Raw genomic sequence first — 16,932 nt, 5'->3', positions numbered from 1 at the left:
ATTGGAATAATGTGTATTTTATGAATATTTATCCACTCTTCATGATTCATATAGTCTTTGTAAATCTGTGTTCTCAAGGTTCTTCTTCTTTCTTCAGGTTAGTTCTGGAGTTTGAGGTTCTGTTTTATACATTTGGGCAGTTTGGGACTGTGGTTTGGTCATGGATCTGCATGTTCTTATACACCCTCTTGGTGCCATACAAAGTGTTGTCTTTCTGGGGCTCCTTGTATCCAAAGTCAAAGCAAAAGCTTCTGCTATCTATCTGTGTGGGGACATTCCTGCTTGTGAGCCATACATGTGTTCTGTGTGTTTTTCCCGTCTACGTGGTCATACATTACCGTCTACCTCCAGCATCGAGCTTCATTGTCCTCCTGGAACAGGTGAGTTCAACAGCCAAGCAAATGCCTCCTCAGAATCTTTAATGTATCCAAAACCTTTGTTGGCCACCATGGATGGATAGTTTATTCTACATTTCAGAAACAAGTTGTCAGAATGTATTCCCAGCCCCCATCCCCTCATTTCACCCACAAAGTGTTTTATATTATATAAAGGTACTGCTGTAGAGGTAGCTGCCTTATGTATTATCTTGCAGTATTGTCACACTTTGCATTGAGAATCAGTACAAGACAACACAGCTAGCACACAACATATCAATGAGATTTTTACAGCTCTCATTAACATACATGCAACATCTGGATGCTGTGAAATATAGTGTGAACTAAGACTTAATTGTAGACATGTCACCTCATATTTTTAGCTGGAAAATGTATCTAGCTGAATCTTGCTTTTGGCCACTGCATATGACCCCTACCCCAGATATCATTCAAAGGCTACTTTCACACTGACATTTGTTTTTCCGGCCTTTTGCGGCCGTTATCGGGACGAGGCACAATGGGAAATAACAGGTCCAGATGGATCCCATTTACTATATTGGGGTCTGCCAAGCACCGTTATTTTGTAGCGGGAGAAAAAGACAACGCAAGCATTATTTATTTCTCCCGCTATTCTCCCCACCTCCCCCGACAGCTGTTGAAATAGATCCTGGTTGTACCCAGTGAAGATCTGCCCCCTTCGTGATTAGTTCAGAAGCAGTGCACACGCTAGAAAGTACAACACAAGCTGTCAGTTATATGATACTTTCTTCATTAAACCAGGAAGAGACTGTACAAGGTTTATATAGATGATAGTGATGTCTGCAAAAAGGGTTGTGTGAATTGGGTGTTATTGGTTAAATCTCCTTCTGCGTACTTTTCTAGAGAGAAACATTTCTTATCTCTGCTACATTCCAGCACCATCTTTAATGCTCAATGGGAGGGGGAAGGAGCAGTTTAGTTCAGTGAGGATCTCTGTATGCAATTTAGGGGAAAAAATAGACCTTTTAATATATGTATTTCTGTTAGTACATACTAATCCACTACACTGTCACACTGCCACACTGCCGTGTCGTAATAGCAGTGTGAAAGAAGCCTTATTAGGGCACTATGGAGGAGCTATATCAAAACCTGTGCAGAGGAAAACGTGACCAGTTGCCCATAGCAACCAATCAGCTTGCTGCTTTCATTTTTATGAAGGCCTGTGAAAAATGAAAGAGGCAATCTGATTGGTTGCTATGGGCAACTGGGCAAGTTTTCCTCTGCACAGGTTTTGATAAATCTCCCCCTATATGTTCTTTGTGGATAAGATGAAGTTAGCGCCTGCATATACAGTAAGAAGGGAATATAGTAAAACTGACTCAGTGTTATTCTTTGTTGTTTTGTAGGTTCGATTCTTGATGAAAAGTTATTCTTTTCTTAGAGAGACAGTCCCAATAGTGCTACAGGATGAAAGTAAAGGTAATAATCTATAGGCCATTCTGACCAGACAGGAGCATCACTAAAATAGTAAAAGGACAGCATGTGTAAATTTTGCATGTGCTTTTCCCAGGACAGTAACACTTGTTTTTAGCCGTTCCTGTGGCTCCATCTTTGGGGCCCTTTTCTATGAAGACCACTTGAAGCACTGATATAGATATTCCAAGCATGCCATGTAATGTTCCATTGAATAACAGACATTGATCATTAAAAATTCTAATCTTCTAATCCAGATTTATTAGAACCTACAAAGAACAGGTGTATCGTAATGAAAGAACAAAGGTTGTCTCTTCTCTTCAATTTCACAAACTGTTGTGGACATTTTGTACATAAGTAAAATGTGTATAAAAAGGTGTTATCCAGGATTAGAAAAACAGATCTGATTTCTTAAAAAAAAAAAAACAGCACCGCACCTGTCCTCAAATTTTGTGTGGTATTGCAGCTCAGGTCTATCGAAGTAAATCGAGTCAAGTTGTAATACCATGCACAAGCTAAGGGCAGGATGGTGCTGTTTTTGAAATAAATTAACTCTCACTTTACAATTAGTCATATGACTGCATTCAGGACTGGACCCTCTACACTTAGTGGTTGCCAACTGGCTACACAGGTACCACATTGTCACCGTATGTACTACTGAGGGTGTGCTGCAGTATGCGGTTAATAGAGTCTGCAGGTTGACCCCTCAGGAGTTTGTTAATTTTCTTTATCTTGCAGAGAAATATGCCAAGATACCTGCGCTTTCCAGTTATCTTTACTTTCTCTTCTGTCCAACACTGGTTTATAGAGAGAGTTATCCCAGGTAAGTGCCTTGCCAGTTCTGTCAAGATGTCATTATATACAGATTTGTCTAGCTGTATGTGAAATATTTGTTAGAAGCTTATTGTTTTACTATTCACTCCCCTTCTCGCCTCTTGATCCAACTCATTGCAGGAGATCGGCTCCATAGACTTATATTGGAGTCTATGTCCTGCTATAGGTCAGATTGAGCTGCCAGTCGGGGAGCGAAGTGCAGTGGTATGCTTCTCCCAGCTATGTCAAGAGATCATTATGTGTCTCAGTGATGATCAATCAAAACGTGATGTCTGTGTGACATATGATGTTTTTTTTGTTTGTTTTATTAACCCCTTAAGGACCAAGGACGTACCGGTACGTCCTTGGTCCTGCTCTCCTGATATAATGCGGGGTTACACAGTAACCCCGCGTCATATCACGGCGGGCCCGGCGTCAAAGTGAAGCCGGGACCCGCCTCTAATAGCGCGCAGCGCAGATCGCGGCGCCGCACGCTATAAACCCTTTAGCCACGCGCTCAGAGCTGAGCCGCGCGGTTAAAAGTGAAAGTGAAAGTTGCCGGCTAGCTCAGTCGGGCTGTTCGGGATAGCCGCGGCTAATCGCGGCATCCCGAACAGCTTACGGGACAGCGGGAGGGCCCCTTCCTGCCTCCTCACTGTCCGATCGCTGAATGACTGCTCAGTGCCTGAGATCCAGGCATGAGCAGTCATGCGGCAGAATCGTTGATCACTGGTTTCTTAAGAGAAACCAGTGATCAATGATGAAAATCAGTGTGTGCAGTGTTATAGGTCCCTATGGGACCTATAACACTGCAAAAAAAAAGTGAAAAAAAAAAGTGAATAAAGATCATTTAACTCCTCCCCTATTAAAAGTTTGAATCACCCCCCTTTTCCAATAAAAAAAAAACACAGTGTAAATAAAAATAAACATATATGGTATCACCGCGTGCGGAAATATCCGAATTATAAAAATATATAATTAATTAAACCGCTCGGTCAATGGCGTGCGCGCAAAAAAATTCCAAAGTCCAAAATAGTGCATTTTTGGTCAGTAGGATAAGTCCTATCAATGCAAAAATGGTACCGTTAAAAACTTCAGATCACGGCGCAAAAAATTAGCCCTCATACCGCCCCATACACAGAAAAATAAAAAAGTTATAGGGGTCAGAAGATGACAATTTTAAACGTATTAATTTTCCTGCATGTACCGTATTTATCGGCGTATAACACGCACTTTTAAGGCTAAAATTTTTAGCCTAAAGTCTGTGTGCGTGTTATACGCCGATACACCGCCAGGAAAGGCAGGGGGAGAGAGGCCGTCGCTGCCCGCTTCTCTCCCCCTGCCTTTCCTGGGGTCTAGAGCGCTGCTGTCGGCCCTTCTCACCCCCTGGTTATCGGCGCCCCTGCCCGTTCTGTCCCCCTGACTATCGGTGCCGGCGGCGATAGCCAGGGGGAGAGAAGCGGCGCCGACAGCCAGGGGGAGAGAAGGGGCAGCGGCACCCATTGCCGGCGCCGCTGCCCCGTTGCCTCCCCCCATCCCCTGTGGCATAATTACCTGAGTCGGGTCCGCGCTGCTGTAGGCCTCCGTCGTGCGTCCCCGGCGTCGTTGCTATGCGCTGAACGGTGCGGCGCATGACGTCAGTGCGCCGCGCCGTGCATAGCAACGACGCTGGGGACGCACGACGGAGGCCTGCAGCAGCGCGGACCCGACTCAGGTAATTATGCCACCGGGGATGGGGGGAGGCAACGGGGCAGCGGCGTCGGCAATGGGTGCCGCTGCCCCTTCTCTCCCCCTGGCTGTCGGCGCCGCTTCTCTCCCCCTGGCTATCGCCGCCGGCACCGATAGTCAGGGGGACAGAACGGGCAGCGGCGCCGATAACCAGGGGGTGAAAAGGGCCGACAGCAGCGCTCTAGACCCCAGGAAAGGCAGGGGGAGAGAAGCGGGCAGCGACGGCCTCTCTCCCCCTGCCTTTCCTGGGGGTATATCAGGGTATACACGCGCACACACGCACCCTCATTTTACCATGGATATTTGGGTAAAAAACTTTTTTTACCCAAATATCCTTGGTAAAATGAGGGTGCGTGTTATAGGCCGGTGCGTGGTATACCCCGATAAATACGGTAGTTATTGATATGATTTTTTCCAGAAGTCCGACAAAATCAAACCTATTTAAGTAGGGTATCATTTTAATCGTATGGACCTACAGAATAAAGATAAGGTGTTATTTTTACCGAAAAATGTACTACGTAGAAACGGAAGCCCCCAAAAGTTACAAAACAGCGGGTTTTTTTTTCAATTTTGTCGCACAATGATTTTTTTTTCCATTTCACCGTCGATTTTTGGGCAAAATGACTGACGTCATTACAAAGTAGAATTGGTGGCGCAAAAAATAAGCCATTATATGGATTTTTAGGTGCAAAATTGAAAGTTATGATTTTTTAAAGGCAAGGAGCAAAAAACGAAAATGCAAAAACGGAAAAAACCTCCGGTCCTTAAGGGGTTAAAGTACAGCATTAAGCAAACATACATCTTTTCACTAAATTAATGACTGTAGGAGAGAAATAATGTTTTTTTTTTTTTTTTGGTATTCATTAGTTTTTTTGGTGTTCGTTAGTTATGGACACTTCTTGGGAGTGGCCATATTGGAAATATATTTTCTTCCTTCTTGTATTGTCTGTATCCAGAGTGTGACTTCCTTAGTATAATCCTGTTCTTTTCAGGTTTTCTTTTTGACCTGCACGATTGACTCAGAGACTCTCTACATAATCTGCAGAATTTTGTAGATGTGGCTCTCCCTTTAGGAGGATGATATTGTTCTGTGGTGATCTCAATCTTACTCTAGACCCTTACCTAGATAAAGCCACTGGCCGATATGCTAAATTGTACTCCTTCCAATTTATGATGTATGGCGGCTGCTTCATCATGCTGATAGGGACTACAACTTTAATTCCTCTCTACATGACTCTTACAGCAGAATGGATCACAACCTTTTGCAGCACTATGTCCTTCCCTGGCTAGTATCCCCTACTATAGGTAACATTCTGTGGTCTGACCATGCCACAGTGGTTTGCACTTTGTGTCTACCTTTTCTCACAATGGCGGAATGGACTTGGCACGTAAACAAATCCCATCTATTGGATCCTATGTTCATTGAGGATGTGTTTCAGGCTATATCCAATTTTTTCTTGACCATTGGTGAAATGGAATGCTCTTATTTCACCCATGGTGAAATTTCTAGCTCCCAAGTGTGTCATACGAGGAATGTTTATTAAACAAGGATCCTGTCTCAACAAAGAGAAGGCACATAGTTTGAAGCTGGCCCTGCACAAGGGTACTAAGCTAGAGCTGGTTCACAAGCATGTACTCTCTGTCCATACTCCTAGTGAACTTTAATCTAAGCATCCGGAGGCCAGGCGGTTGCTTGACTTTTCCTATTAACGAATCCTTCAATAAAGCCATTGCAAGTTCTATGAATTTGGTAATAAAAGTGGACATATGTTGGTCAGAGCATTCAGGGATACCCTGTTTGGTCTCATACTTCCAATATTAAAAATCTGGGTGGCTCGATTGTACATACTACACTGGATATTACTAACTATTACTCCAATCTGTATCACTTCCCTACTGCTGCCTTATGGCTTCATTCTATCCCCATTTCTACTCCCCCCAGCCTCTTCCTCCTGAGTCTGTGGAAGACTTTGATGCACAGTTCTTTTTGGCTGCTCTCTTAGGGATCATTAAAAACCTACCTGGGGAAAACGTCCAGGTCCAGATGGCTTTACTGCAAATTGTTATATTGTTTGGGGATCATCTAGCCCCTTTATTGCTTTTAGCATTTGTTGCTGTATCCCCCGACACCCCCTTTCCTTCTCAATCTACTTTGGCCAATGTTGCAGACCTCCCTAAACCGGGCAAAGATCCACAGGTTTGTACCAGCTATAGGTTCAGGATATCAATATCTTTGCTAAAATTATTGTGAAATTACTTGGTCTTCAACTGCTTGACCTTATCTATCTAGATTAGGTGGGTGTTGTCCCAGGGAGGGAGGCTTGCGACAATACACTCAAGACCCTGGATTTCATTCAGCATGCCCAGACACAGAAAGTTCCTCTTATGGTTCATTTTATATATGCCAAAAAGGCCTTGACCAGGCTTCTTGGTCCTCCGTTTAGACCACTCTTCAATATATCGGTCTTGGCCCCACCTTCACCTTTAAAGTTGTGTTGCTCTATCCGCTTCCCTTGGCCTGCTTAAATATTAATTGCTTTTTATCCCAGTATGGCTCTTTATTCAGTATGTTTAACTGGATGCCCCTATCTCCCTTTCATGCATCCTTTTAGAGCCCATTTGCCAGAATCCGGACATCTCTGGCATCACAATTAGGGATTGTGAATATAAGTGTTCAGCATTTGTTGATGATCTCTTGTTGAATGCCATCAATCTTCATTTCTCTCTACCCTGCTTGATGTCAGAGCTCTCTGGTTTTGGTATGTTGTCCTATTTTAAAATAAATGTGTCTAAATCTGAAGCCTTAAATCCTTGCCCCAGTCCACCGTTGTTACCCTCAAAGCAAACTTCCCTTTCTCTTGGTCTAGCCTAGGTATCACCTATTTATGTAACAAGATTCCCTTTGACCTATTCCAATTATATACTTGCATATGCCACATGATAAATATCTACTTTTGATATTTGTCCTGCCCTGAATTGCCCCCCTCCCTTTCCTTTCTTTGCTATCATGTACGTCTATCCTGACATTCTCTGCTCTCTGCCTCTCCACATCCTGTTAAGCTATGGTCGATCCTACTAGCTCCCTTTTTTCTATCCGACCCTTTATCTTTTAGCAAGAGAGCTCTCTTCTAATGGTTTCTTGTTACTCTCTTCTATACGATCGGCAGTGGCATAGCGGAGGGGCCCCCAGCCAGCCTGCTGTTTTTTTTTGTTCTTTTTAAATTAAGTTTTCACATAACCGTCAGTGCCTCTGCTAGGGCCCTTAATGCGGCTTTAAGAGGGGTCTGGCGGAAACGGGATCAACCGCTGATCATCAGGGTTATCTGAATTGCTGCCTGAGGCTGCACCGCATCCCAGTCCCTAGTACACAGAGCGCAGGGGAGCCGCGGTGACGTCACATCACCTGTCATCACATGACTACCTCAGCATCTCCATGCAATGAAGCTCAGACCTGAGCACCGCTGCTGAGCAGGGGCCGGGCTTGTGCTATGAGGAGCACCAGAGCTGCTGCTCCATACAGTAAAAGGTAAGAACAGGAATAATTTGAGACCAAGGATAGGGTGCGGAGGGGAGGCTGGGGAAACCAAAGATGGGGTGCGAGGGGGGGGGGTGAATTGTAAGGAGACCAAAGATGTAGGGGAGTTGTAAGGAGGAGACCAAGGATGAAGAGAAGGGGGGGGTCGTAAGGAGACCAAGGATAAAGAGGGGGGTAAGGAGACCAAGAATGAGGAGGGTGGGGGGGTAAGGAGACCAAGGATGAAGAGGGGGGGTAAGGAGACCAAGGATGAAGAGGGTGGGGGGGTAAGGAGACCAAGGATGAAGAGGGTGGGGGGGGTAAGGAGACCAAGGATGAAGAGGGGGGGTAAGGAGACCAAGGATGAAGAGGGTGGGGGGGGGTTAAGGAGACCAAGGATGAAGAGGGGGGGGGGGGGTAAAAGACCAAGGATGAAGAGGGGGGGGGTAAGGAGACCAAGGATGAAGGGGGGTAAGGAGACCAAGGATGAAGGGGGGGAGGAGTAAGGAGACCAAGGATGAAGAGGGGGGGGTGAGGAGACCAAGGATGAAGAGGGAGGGGTGAGCAGACCAAGGATGGGGGGGGGTGATGCAACTAGGGGGGGTGAGGGAACAAACAATGTTTGGTTGGGGGACCCAGGATGGGGCTGAGGCTGAAAAAACAGAGGATGAGAGGGGGAGTTGTATATGTATGATTGATAGATGCATGTATGTATGTATGAGGAAAAAAATGGACTGCTTATTCTAAAATGCCACCGCCTAATTTTGGTCCCAGTGCGGACACAGCACCTCATCAGGGACACAAGGAGCACTAGTATGCCCCTGTATGTAGGTCCAACACTGCACCCTGTCTTTGGCCCCTTTCTTTGTAAAAATGTAGCTCCATTCCCCTGTGACTATATGCTGGCTTGACAACTTTTCTGTCCATAAAATACACTCCATTCATCTGCTTTCTCCATAGCATTACACTTTACTCAAGTAAAAAGCAGTGGGGGTGGCAGAGTGAAATGTTTGGTCATATGCTTCTCCACAGGAGACTTCAGTGTCTGTCATCACGGGTGAGCCGGCCTTCTGAGCGCTGCCCGTGACGCGCTGTGCCTCTGCGCGTCGGGCGTCTCTCTGGCCGGACGCTTCCGACAGACTGCATGGATACGCGTCTGTAGCAATGGCCACTTCCGCCGCACACTCCGGAGCTGCGGCCAGCGGCTCCAGATGCGCGCATATTACCTACTGTTCACCAATGATTTTATTTAGAGTTTTTGTAATAGCTCCATTCCATCAGGCTGTTCTATGTGTCAGAATAGGTTTTCATGATTAGCATGTCTATTTTGATGTATTTATCATGCCTTTACAGTATGTGCCCCTGTTTACTGTAGCCCCTCCCCCTTATGTTTGGCTCCCATTTTAAGTGTATATATACCATGTAAGCACCACCAGTTGTTATAACTGATCTGAAGAAGGGGGCGCTGTCCCCCGAAATGCGTTATCTAGCCTGTATCCCTGCTTGCTATGATTCTACACCAATAAAGAAGCTATATCTTGCAAAATACTTCTGCCTCTGAGTTTTCATCTTCATCTCACCAAGACAACAGCAGCGCCCTTTGAAAAGGGTTTTTTTCTTCCTTACCATTGCATTCTCCACAGGACGTCACCTTACAGACAGGTAAATTGTCCAGCCAGTACATAGGCATGGGTGTGGTGAGCTGGGGTGTTGCAATGGTGTAGCAGGGTCTGGTGGTATTAACCCTGTGGGGCAAGATGTTATTAACCCCTGATTTGTCGTGACGCCAGGATGTGGTTGTTTTCTGTATAAGGCCCTGCCGACAACCAACCCAAAAACGTCAGGCAATAAAGGAATGTCCACAGCAGGGATTGTGCAAATAACTGGAACTTTTACTTAAACTTCTTGTGAAACAGTCTTTACACTTATGCAGTTTCTCATAAGTGTACCTCACAGACTTGCTGGGATTTGTAGTATTGAGATTTGTGCAGGCCACTGTGCTACTATTTATATGCTTGAGTTGAATAGTAGTCACTAGGAATTGAAGATAGAGCTTGATAACTCACGTTTTTAGTGGCTGCAGATTCCTTAGGCTTTGGCCTAGTTGAGATGAATTGAGTATATGCTGAGATTGTGCTTCTTTAGTGTCCAGCAGGAAGAGAGCGAATTTAGAGACTACAGCCCCTTATATACTAGGGGGCTAGACTAATCCCATTGGTTGCCAAGCCTGGAGGTCCTGTACCCAGGGAACTCTGGGTACATCACATGACAGTCTCACATGACCCAGGAAGGTCCTATACATTTTATACATTTGTCCATCCTTTATATACACTGAACAATATACAGCCATATTATGTGCATATTTATACGAGACAGTAATTGATGAGCAAGGGGTGAAGCCCTGCAGGAGACCCCTATGGACTGCAGGGACTCTTCCTGAGGGGACTTAAGGCAGGAACAGGACAATGTCCTGTACCGGGACACCACAAACCCCCTTACTTCAGAAAAGTCGTCCCCGACGTATGTCCCCTTAGGGAGAGGAACGAAATGGCCAGAGGGCCGGATGCAGTCCTGAAGCATTAATCCAAATGTCCAAGTTCAGGCTGATGATAACAAAAAAATTATGGGAACAACATAAAGAGTCTAGAGGCTAGAATTTATTCACGAACAGGATGGTACTAGCACTTATTCACAAACAGGATGAATAGGATCGGATAAGTACATATTATTTTCAGAACTTACTAAAGTATATTAGCAATACACATGAGTGTCATGTTATTGGTCTTATGGCTATTGTCATACTTTTGGTATTTTTATTTTACCTTAGTTTATAAGATTATGCATCTCTAATGACTATGCATGAGATATAATTAATTATATCCTAGTTATAACATCCGTCAATAGCTGAAAATTTTATCATCAAACGACATTTGATATTTGTCCGACATTTGACATTTTACTGACATGTAGATATTTGAATATGAAATCTCTGACTCTTGACATGAAGTATGTATAATGACTGTAATGCTTCTACATACTGAAATTAATCTCACTGTTACCTTTTTATTGTCATAATAATACTGTTACGCCGAGCGCTCCGGGTCCCCGCTCCTCCCCGGAGCGCTCACAGTGTTCTCCTGTTCGCAGCGCCCCGGTCAGACCTGCTGACCGGGTGCGCTGCGATAATGTCCCTAGCCGGGATGCGATTCGCGATGCGGGACGTGCCCGCTCGCGGTGCGCATCCCGACCCGCTTACCAGACTCGCTCCCCGTCTGTGCTGTCCCGGCGCGCGTGGCCCCCCTCCCTAGGGCGTGCGTGCGCCGGTTCTTTGCTATTTAAAGGGCCGGTGCGCCACTGATTGGCGCATGGTTTTTAATTAGTGTGTTCACCTGTGCACTTCCCTATATTACCTCACTTCCCCTGCACTTCCTTGCCGGATCTTGTTGCCATTGTGCCAGTGAAAGCGTTCCTTGTGTATCCCTAGCCAGTGTTCCAGACCTCTTGCCGTTGCCTCTGACTATGATCCTTGCTGCCTGCCCTGACCTTCTGCTACGTCCGACCTTGCTCTTGTCTAATCCCTTGTACAGCGCCTATCTCAGCAGTCAGAGAGGTTGAGCAGTTGCCGGTGGATACGACCTGGTTGCTACCGCCGCTGCAAGACCATCCCGCTTTGCGGCGGGCTCTGGTGAAAACCAGTAGCAACTTAGAACCGGTCCACCGACACGGTCCACGCCAATCCCTCTCTGACACAGAGGATCCACCTCCAGCCTGCCGAATCCTGACAAATACCACATATTAATTCCCTTGTTATACACTGGTTCCGGATTGGGTTGCCTGAGGATTTCAGCCCAATGCCTTAGCTACTAGGGTCTATCTGTACTACACACTTACACCTAGAACTCTTGAGCTAGATAACAATTAACCCCTTAAGGACTGAGCCCTTTTTCACCTTAAAGGGGTATTCCAGGAAAAAACTTTTTTTCATATATCAACTGGCTCCAAAAAGTTAAACAGATTTGTATATTACTTCTATTAAAAAATCTTAATCCTTTCAGTACTTATGAGCTTCTGAAGTTAAGGTTGTTCTTTTCTGTCTAAATCCTCTCTGATGACACCTGTCTCTGGAAATGCCCAGTTTAGAAGCAAATCCCCATAGCAAACCTCTTCTAAACTGGGCGTTTCCCGAGATAGGTGTCATCCGAGAGGATTTAGACAGAAAAGAACAACCTTAACTTCAGAAGTTCATAAGCACTGAAAGGATTAAGATTTTTTTAATAGAAGTAATTTACAAATCTATATGAGTTATAAATATAAAATATTTATAGATACCAGTCCTCTAAAGTACTGCAGATATAGGGTGAAAGTAGAGTGAAGAATAAAGAAGTGGAACAGATAGTGTAGATGAATGGAAATTTATTGATTTATACAATTGGTGTATGTCGTCACCTTTAGCAGGGCCCTTGCGTGGGGTGAACGGCAATACCGGGCACAAACTTGCTAGGATCTCCGCAGGCAAGGAGTCTCTCGGCCAGGGGCCAGGCACAAACTTATGAAGATGGTTACGTTGCAAACAGGAGAACTTTTTGGCATAGTCCTGCCAGGCACTTTATCTGGAACTTATTGCAGAACTGCAGAAAACCTGTAACAACAAGAGGGTACTAGAGTACCACACAGCTAGTAATAGATTTTCCTGACTCCCAACCTCGCCTATGAGTGTGCTTCCTACTTTGTGACATATACCGAGGAGCACAAGGTTGGGATTTCCTCCTGGAATTTACGGTAATGTCCCAAGAAACATTTGCGAGCCGGGACTGTGCCACTGATGGGTTCACACTCACAACAACATTATTGGCAGCTGCAGAGGCCACTGGGACTACAGTTGGTGCCGGTTGGTCCGGCTTCACCTCCTTGGGGGGAATAGACCGCGGCACATCAGTTGTGCCTGATGATTAGGCCACACCTCTGGCTCTGGAGTAGGCCTACAGTGGGGATCACATTACAGATTAGACATTCTTATAATATGTCAACAAAAGATAGATTTTATTTCCATCATTTACACTTTCAAAATAACACAAAACAAAAAAATGGCGTCTGCAAAAGTTTGGGCACCCTGCAGAATTTATAGCATGCACTGCCCCCTTTGCAAAGCTGAGACCTGCCAGTGTCATGGATTGTTCTCAATCATCATCTGGGAACACCAGTTGATGTCAATCTCAAAGGTTTTAAATGCCCAGACTCCTCTGAACTTGCCCCAACAATCAGCACCATGGGTTCTTCCAAGCAGTTGTCTAGAAATCTGAAACTGAAAATAGTTGACGCTCACAAAGCTGGAGAAGGCTATAAGAAGATAGCAAAATGTTTTCAGATGTCAATATCCTCTGTTTGGAATGTAATTAAGAAATGGCAGTCATCAGGAACAGTGGAAGTTAAAGCAAGATCTGGAAGACCAAGAAAAATATCAGACAGAACAGCTTGGAGGATTGTGAGAAAAACAATTAAAAACCCACGTTTGACTGCACAATCCCTCCAGAAAGATCTGGCAGACACTGGAGTCGTGGTACACTATTCCACTATAAAGAGATACTTGTACAAATATGGTCTTCATGGAAGAGTCATCAGAAGAAAACCTCTTCTACATCCTCACCACAAAAATCAACATTTGAACTTTGCAAATGAACATGTAGACAAGCCTGATGCATTTTGGAAACAAGTTCTGTGGACCGATGAGGTTGAACTCTTTGGCCCGCAATGAGCAAAGGTACGTTTGGAGAAGAAGGGGAACATAATTTAATGAAAAGAACCTCTGTCCAACTGTTAAGCATGGGGGTGGATCATTCATGCTTTGGGGTTGTATTGCAGCCAGTGGCACAGGGAATATCTCACGAGTAGAAGGAAAAATGGATTCAATTAAATTTCAGCAAATTTTGGATGCTAACTTGGTGCCATCTGTGAAAAAGCTGAAGTTAAAGAGAGGATGGCTTCTACAAATGGATAATGATCCTAAACACACCTCTAAATCCACGGGGGATTACATCAAGAGGCATAAACTGAAGGTTTTGCCATGGCCTTCACAATCTCCTGACCTCAACATAATTGAAAATCTATGGATAGACCTTAAAAGAGCAGTGTGTGACAGACAGCCCAGAAATCTCAAAGAACTGGAAGATTTTAGTAAGGAAGAATGGGCAAAGATACCTCAAACAAGAATTGAAAGACTCTTGGCTGGCTACAAAAAGCGTTTACAAGCTGTGATACTTGCCAAAGGGGGCAGTACAAGATATTAACTATGCAGGGTGCCCAAACTTTTGCAGATGCAATTTTTTTTGTTTTCTGTTATTTTGAAAGTGTGAATGATGGAAATAAAATCTAACTTTTGTTGACATATTATAAGAATGTCTAATCTGTAATTTGATGCCTTTTGGAGATTTTTCCATCTTTCCTTGGCTTCTTTATGCACATTAATACAAATTTTTACCTGGGGTGCCCAAACTTTTAATCCCCACTGTAAGCACATATGTTGGAGCCTGTTGATTAGGCCTCACCTCCTCTGGGGGAGTAGGCCTGGGCACGTTCTCTATTAAAGATGATGCTGAACTGGACCTTGACATGTACTTGGGATCCATGATGGGCATCTTGTACACTTCCTCTTCACAGGCTGTCTCTGGCAACCTCATCGGCCAAATCCCGTGGGGATCTGCGTCCCAGTCGTCCGAAGGGAAGTATGTGAAGGGTAACTGTGTTGGATTTTTGGGCCTAGTTATGGCTGCAGCCCATTCACCCCGCAGACTCTTGACTGGGGTGTATTCTACAATCTCCCCTTGCTCTAGGGAGTGATATCTTTTATGCAGGTAGTCCCGCTGAATGGCCCTTCTATTGACTAATATGGTCCCTCCATGCCAGCAGTCCTGGAGGGTACCAAAGCCTCTGGCCTTATCAAATTTGACAACTGTGGCGCGTCGGCGCACTAAGGGTGGCTCACCCTCTTGAGGATAGTCCAGCATACGAATGTATAGAGCTTCCAGCTTTTTAGTTTCCCTCTGTTGCTCTGCCTGGACTTCATAAGGGAGGCATTTCGGCCCATATCTCTCTTTATGCTGGGCCCTTAACTTTTCAATGATGCCAGCAATTTCAGCCTCCCTGCGGGCCCTTTCTGTCTCAGCTGTGGAGACCGGTGGATGGGACTTCCCTGGCTTGGGAAGAACGTGGTCCTGCATGTACTGTAGGAGCGCAGGCTCATCGCCGAACACCCATTGTGGAAGGGGGGGGGGGGGTGACCGCGGGCGTGTGCTAGCAGGTGCAGACTTCTGTGCTAGGGGTTCCTAGTCAGGGCTGGAGGAGGATGAAGGAGTAGAAAAAGCGGCTTCGGCCCGCGTACTTACATCCGACTCTTCGGTTGCGATCTCCACCCAGGATTCCCAGGATCTGTGGTGAGGGGACAGTCTCACCGGCGATGAAGGCCCCGAAGTCTGCAGTGATTCCCCTCTCGGGGTGGCTGGCCACTCCTCCTCCTCTGGAAACAGGGGCAGGTTGCAGGCCTCCTCGGCCCCAAGGGACAACTGCTGCAAGCGGTCAGCAAGTTCTTGGAAAAGTTGCGCTGCGCACGCAACAACTTTCTGCTGCTTTGGCGCCATCTTGCTGCTTTCCTCACATGTTCCGGTGGACTACGCCATCTCTGTACACCTGGCTGCCATCTCGGGACTGTAGAGGTCTGGCCGCGTGGCTGGTTTTATATGAAGCTTCAACAAAATGTCCGCCAGCTGGAAGGACGTCATCGGTGCAGCTCAGACTTCCTGTCCCCCGGCAAACACAAGCAGAAGATAACAGTTCCACTTCGGCATTGAAACAGCTACAAAATGTCCATGCCCAGGGACTGGACGCAGACCAGCGCAGGACATTTTGGTGCGCTTCTCAAGTTCTGCCTTAACCCTTTCAGGTACGGTCTGCAGCGGAGCACGTAGCATGGCTTCGTTCCTGATTTTACACATGGCTACAATACAGTATTCTTCACCTCCCCCCTTACTTTTTCTTGCACCCCGGCAAAGCACAGTTTCAGCAACAATGTTCTGTACACTTTTGGGCGCAATTTCAATCGCTACTTGCGAAAAGTACAGTATTCTATACACATTCCTGCATAGGGTGAGGACTATGGCACTTGTAATAACGATGTACACCAGTTTTTCGTTGCCGGTGGTCAGGGTAGCAAAGTTATTAAAGGTGCACACCTGTATCCTGTTCGTAGGACGCCAAAAGCTATGTGGTGAGCTGGGGTGTTGCAATGGTGTAGCAGGTGGTATTAACCCTGTGGGGCAAGATGTTATTAACCCTTGATTTGTCGTGAAGCCAGGATGTGGTTGTTTTCTGTATAAGGCCCAGCTGACAACCAACCCAAAAACGGCAAGCAATAAAGGAATGTCCACAGCAGGAATTGTGCAAATAACTGGAACTTTTACTTAAACTTCTTGTGAAACAGTCTTTACACTTATGCAGTTTCTCTAGAGGCAACCGGGATGCGGGATACCTCACAGGCTTGCTGGGACTTGTAGTATTGAGATTTATGCAGTCCACTGTGCTACTAATTATATGCTTGAGTTGAATAGTAGTTACTAGGAATTGAAGATAGAGCTTGATAACTCACATTTTTAGTGGCTGCAGATTCCTTAGGTTTTGGCCTAGTTGAGATGACTTGAGTATATGCTGAGATTGTGCTTCTTTAGTGTCCAACAGGAAGAGAGCTAATTTAGAGACTACAGCCCCTTATATACTAGGGGGTCTGGACTAATCCCATTGGTTTCCAAGCCTGGAGGTCCAAATATTATTTGTGTGGGGAAAGTGAAAAGAAAACTGCAATTTTGCAAGTTTTGGAAGGTTTCCTCTTTATGGTGTACGCTTGAGGCTAAGTCTCCACTTGTTTTTTTTTCTGGCAGTTTTTGGAAAACTGCCACTGCAGTTTTTGAGCCAAAGCCAGAAATGTATTCAAAAGGAATAGGACATATGAAGGAAGGACTTATACTTCTCCTCCCTTATGGATCCACTCCTGACTTTGGCTCAAAT

The 16,932-nt window shown here is 45.4% G+C and overlaps 1 protein-coding gene across 4 annotated transcripts in view; it reads left to right on the top strand.

The window, feature by feature from the left end:
* Positions 1-16,932, top strand: part of LOC130355310 (sterol O-acyltransferase 2-like) — a 153,320-nt gene that overhangs the window by 48,272 nt on the left and 88,116 nt on the right. For all 4 annotated transcript variants that reach the window (XM_056555312.1, XM_056555313.1, XM_056555315.1 and 1 more), the window contains 3 exons: positions 98-380; positions 1,760-1,832; positions 2,565-2,649. In XM_056555312.1, coding sequence (XP_056411287.1) covers positions 98-380; positions 1,760-1,832; positions 2,565-2,649 — 441 coding nt within the window. The remainder of the gene's footprint in view (positions 1-97; positions 381-1,759; positions 1,833-2,564; positions 2,650-16,932) is intronic.

The sequence above is a fragment of the Hyla sarda genome, chromosome 2, assembly GCF_029499605.1.
Source record: "Hyla sarda isolate aHylSar1 chromosome 2, aHylSar1.hap1, whole genome shotgun sequence".
Classification (NCBI taxonomy): domain Eukaryota; kingdom Metazoa; phylum Chordata; class Amphibia; order Anura; family Hylidae; genus Hyla; species Hyla sarda.
The sequence above is the reverse complement of the archived record's forward strand: the minus strand, read 5'-3'. Positions and strand labels throughout refer to the sequence as shown.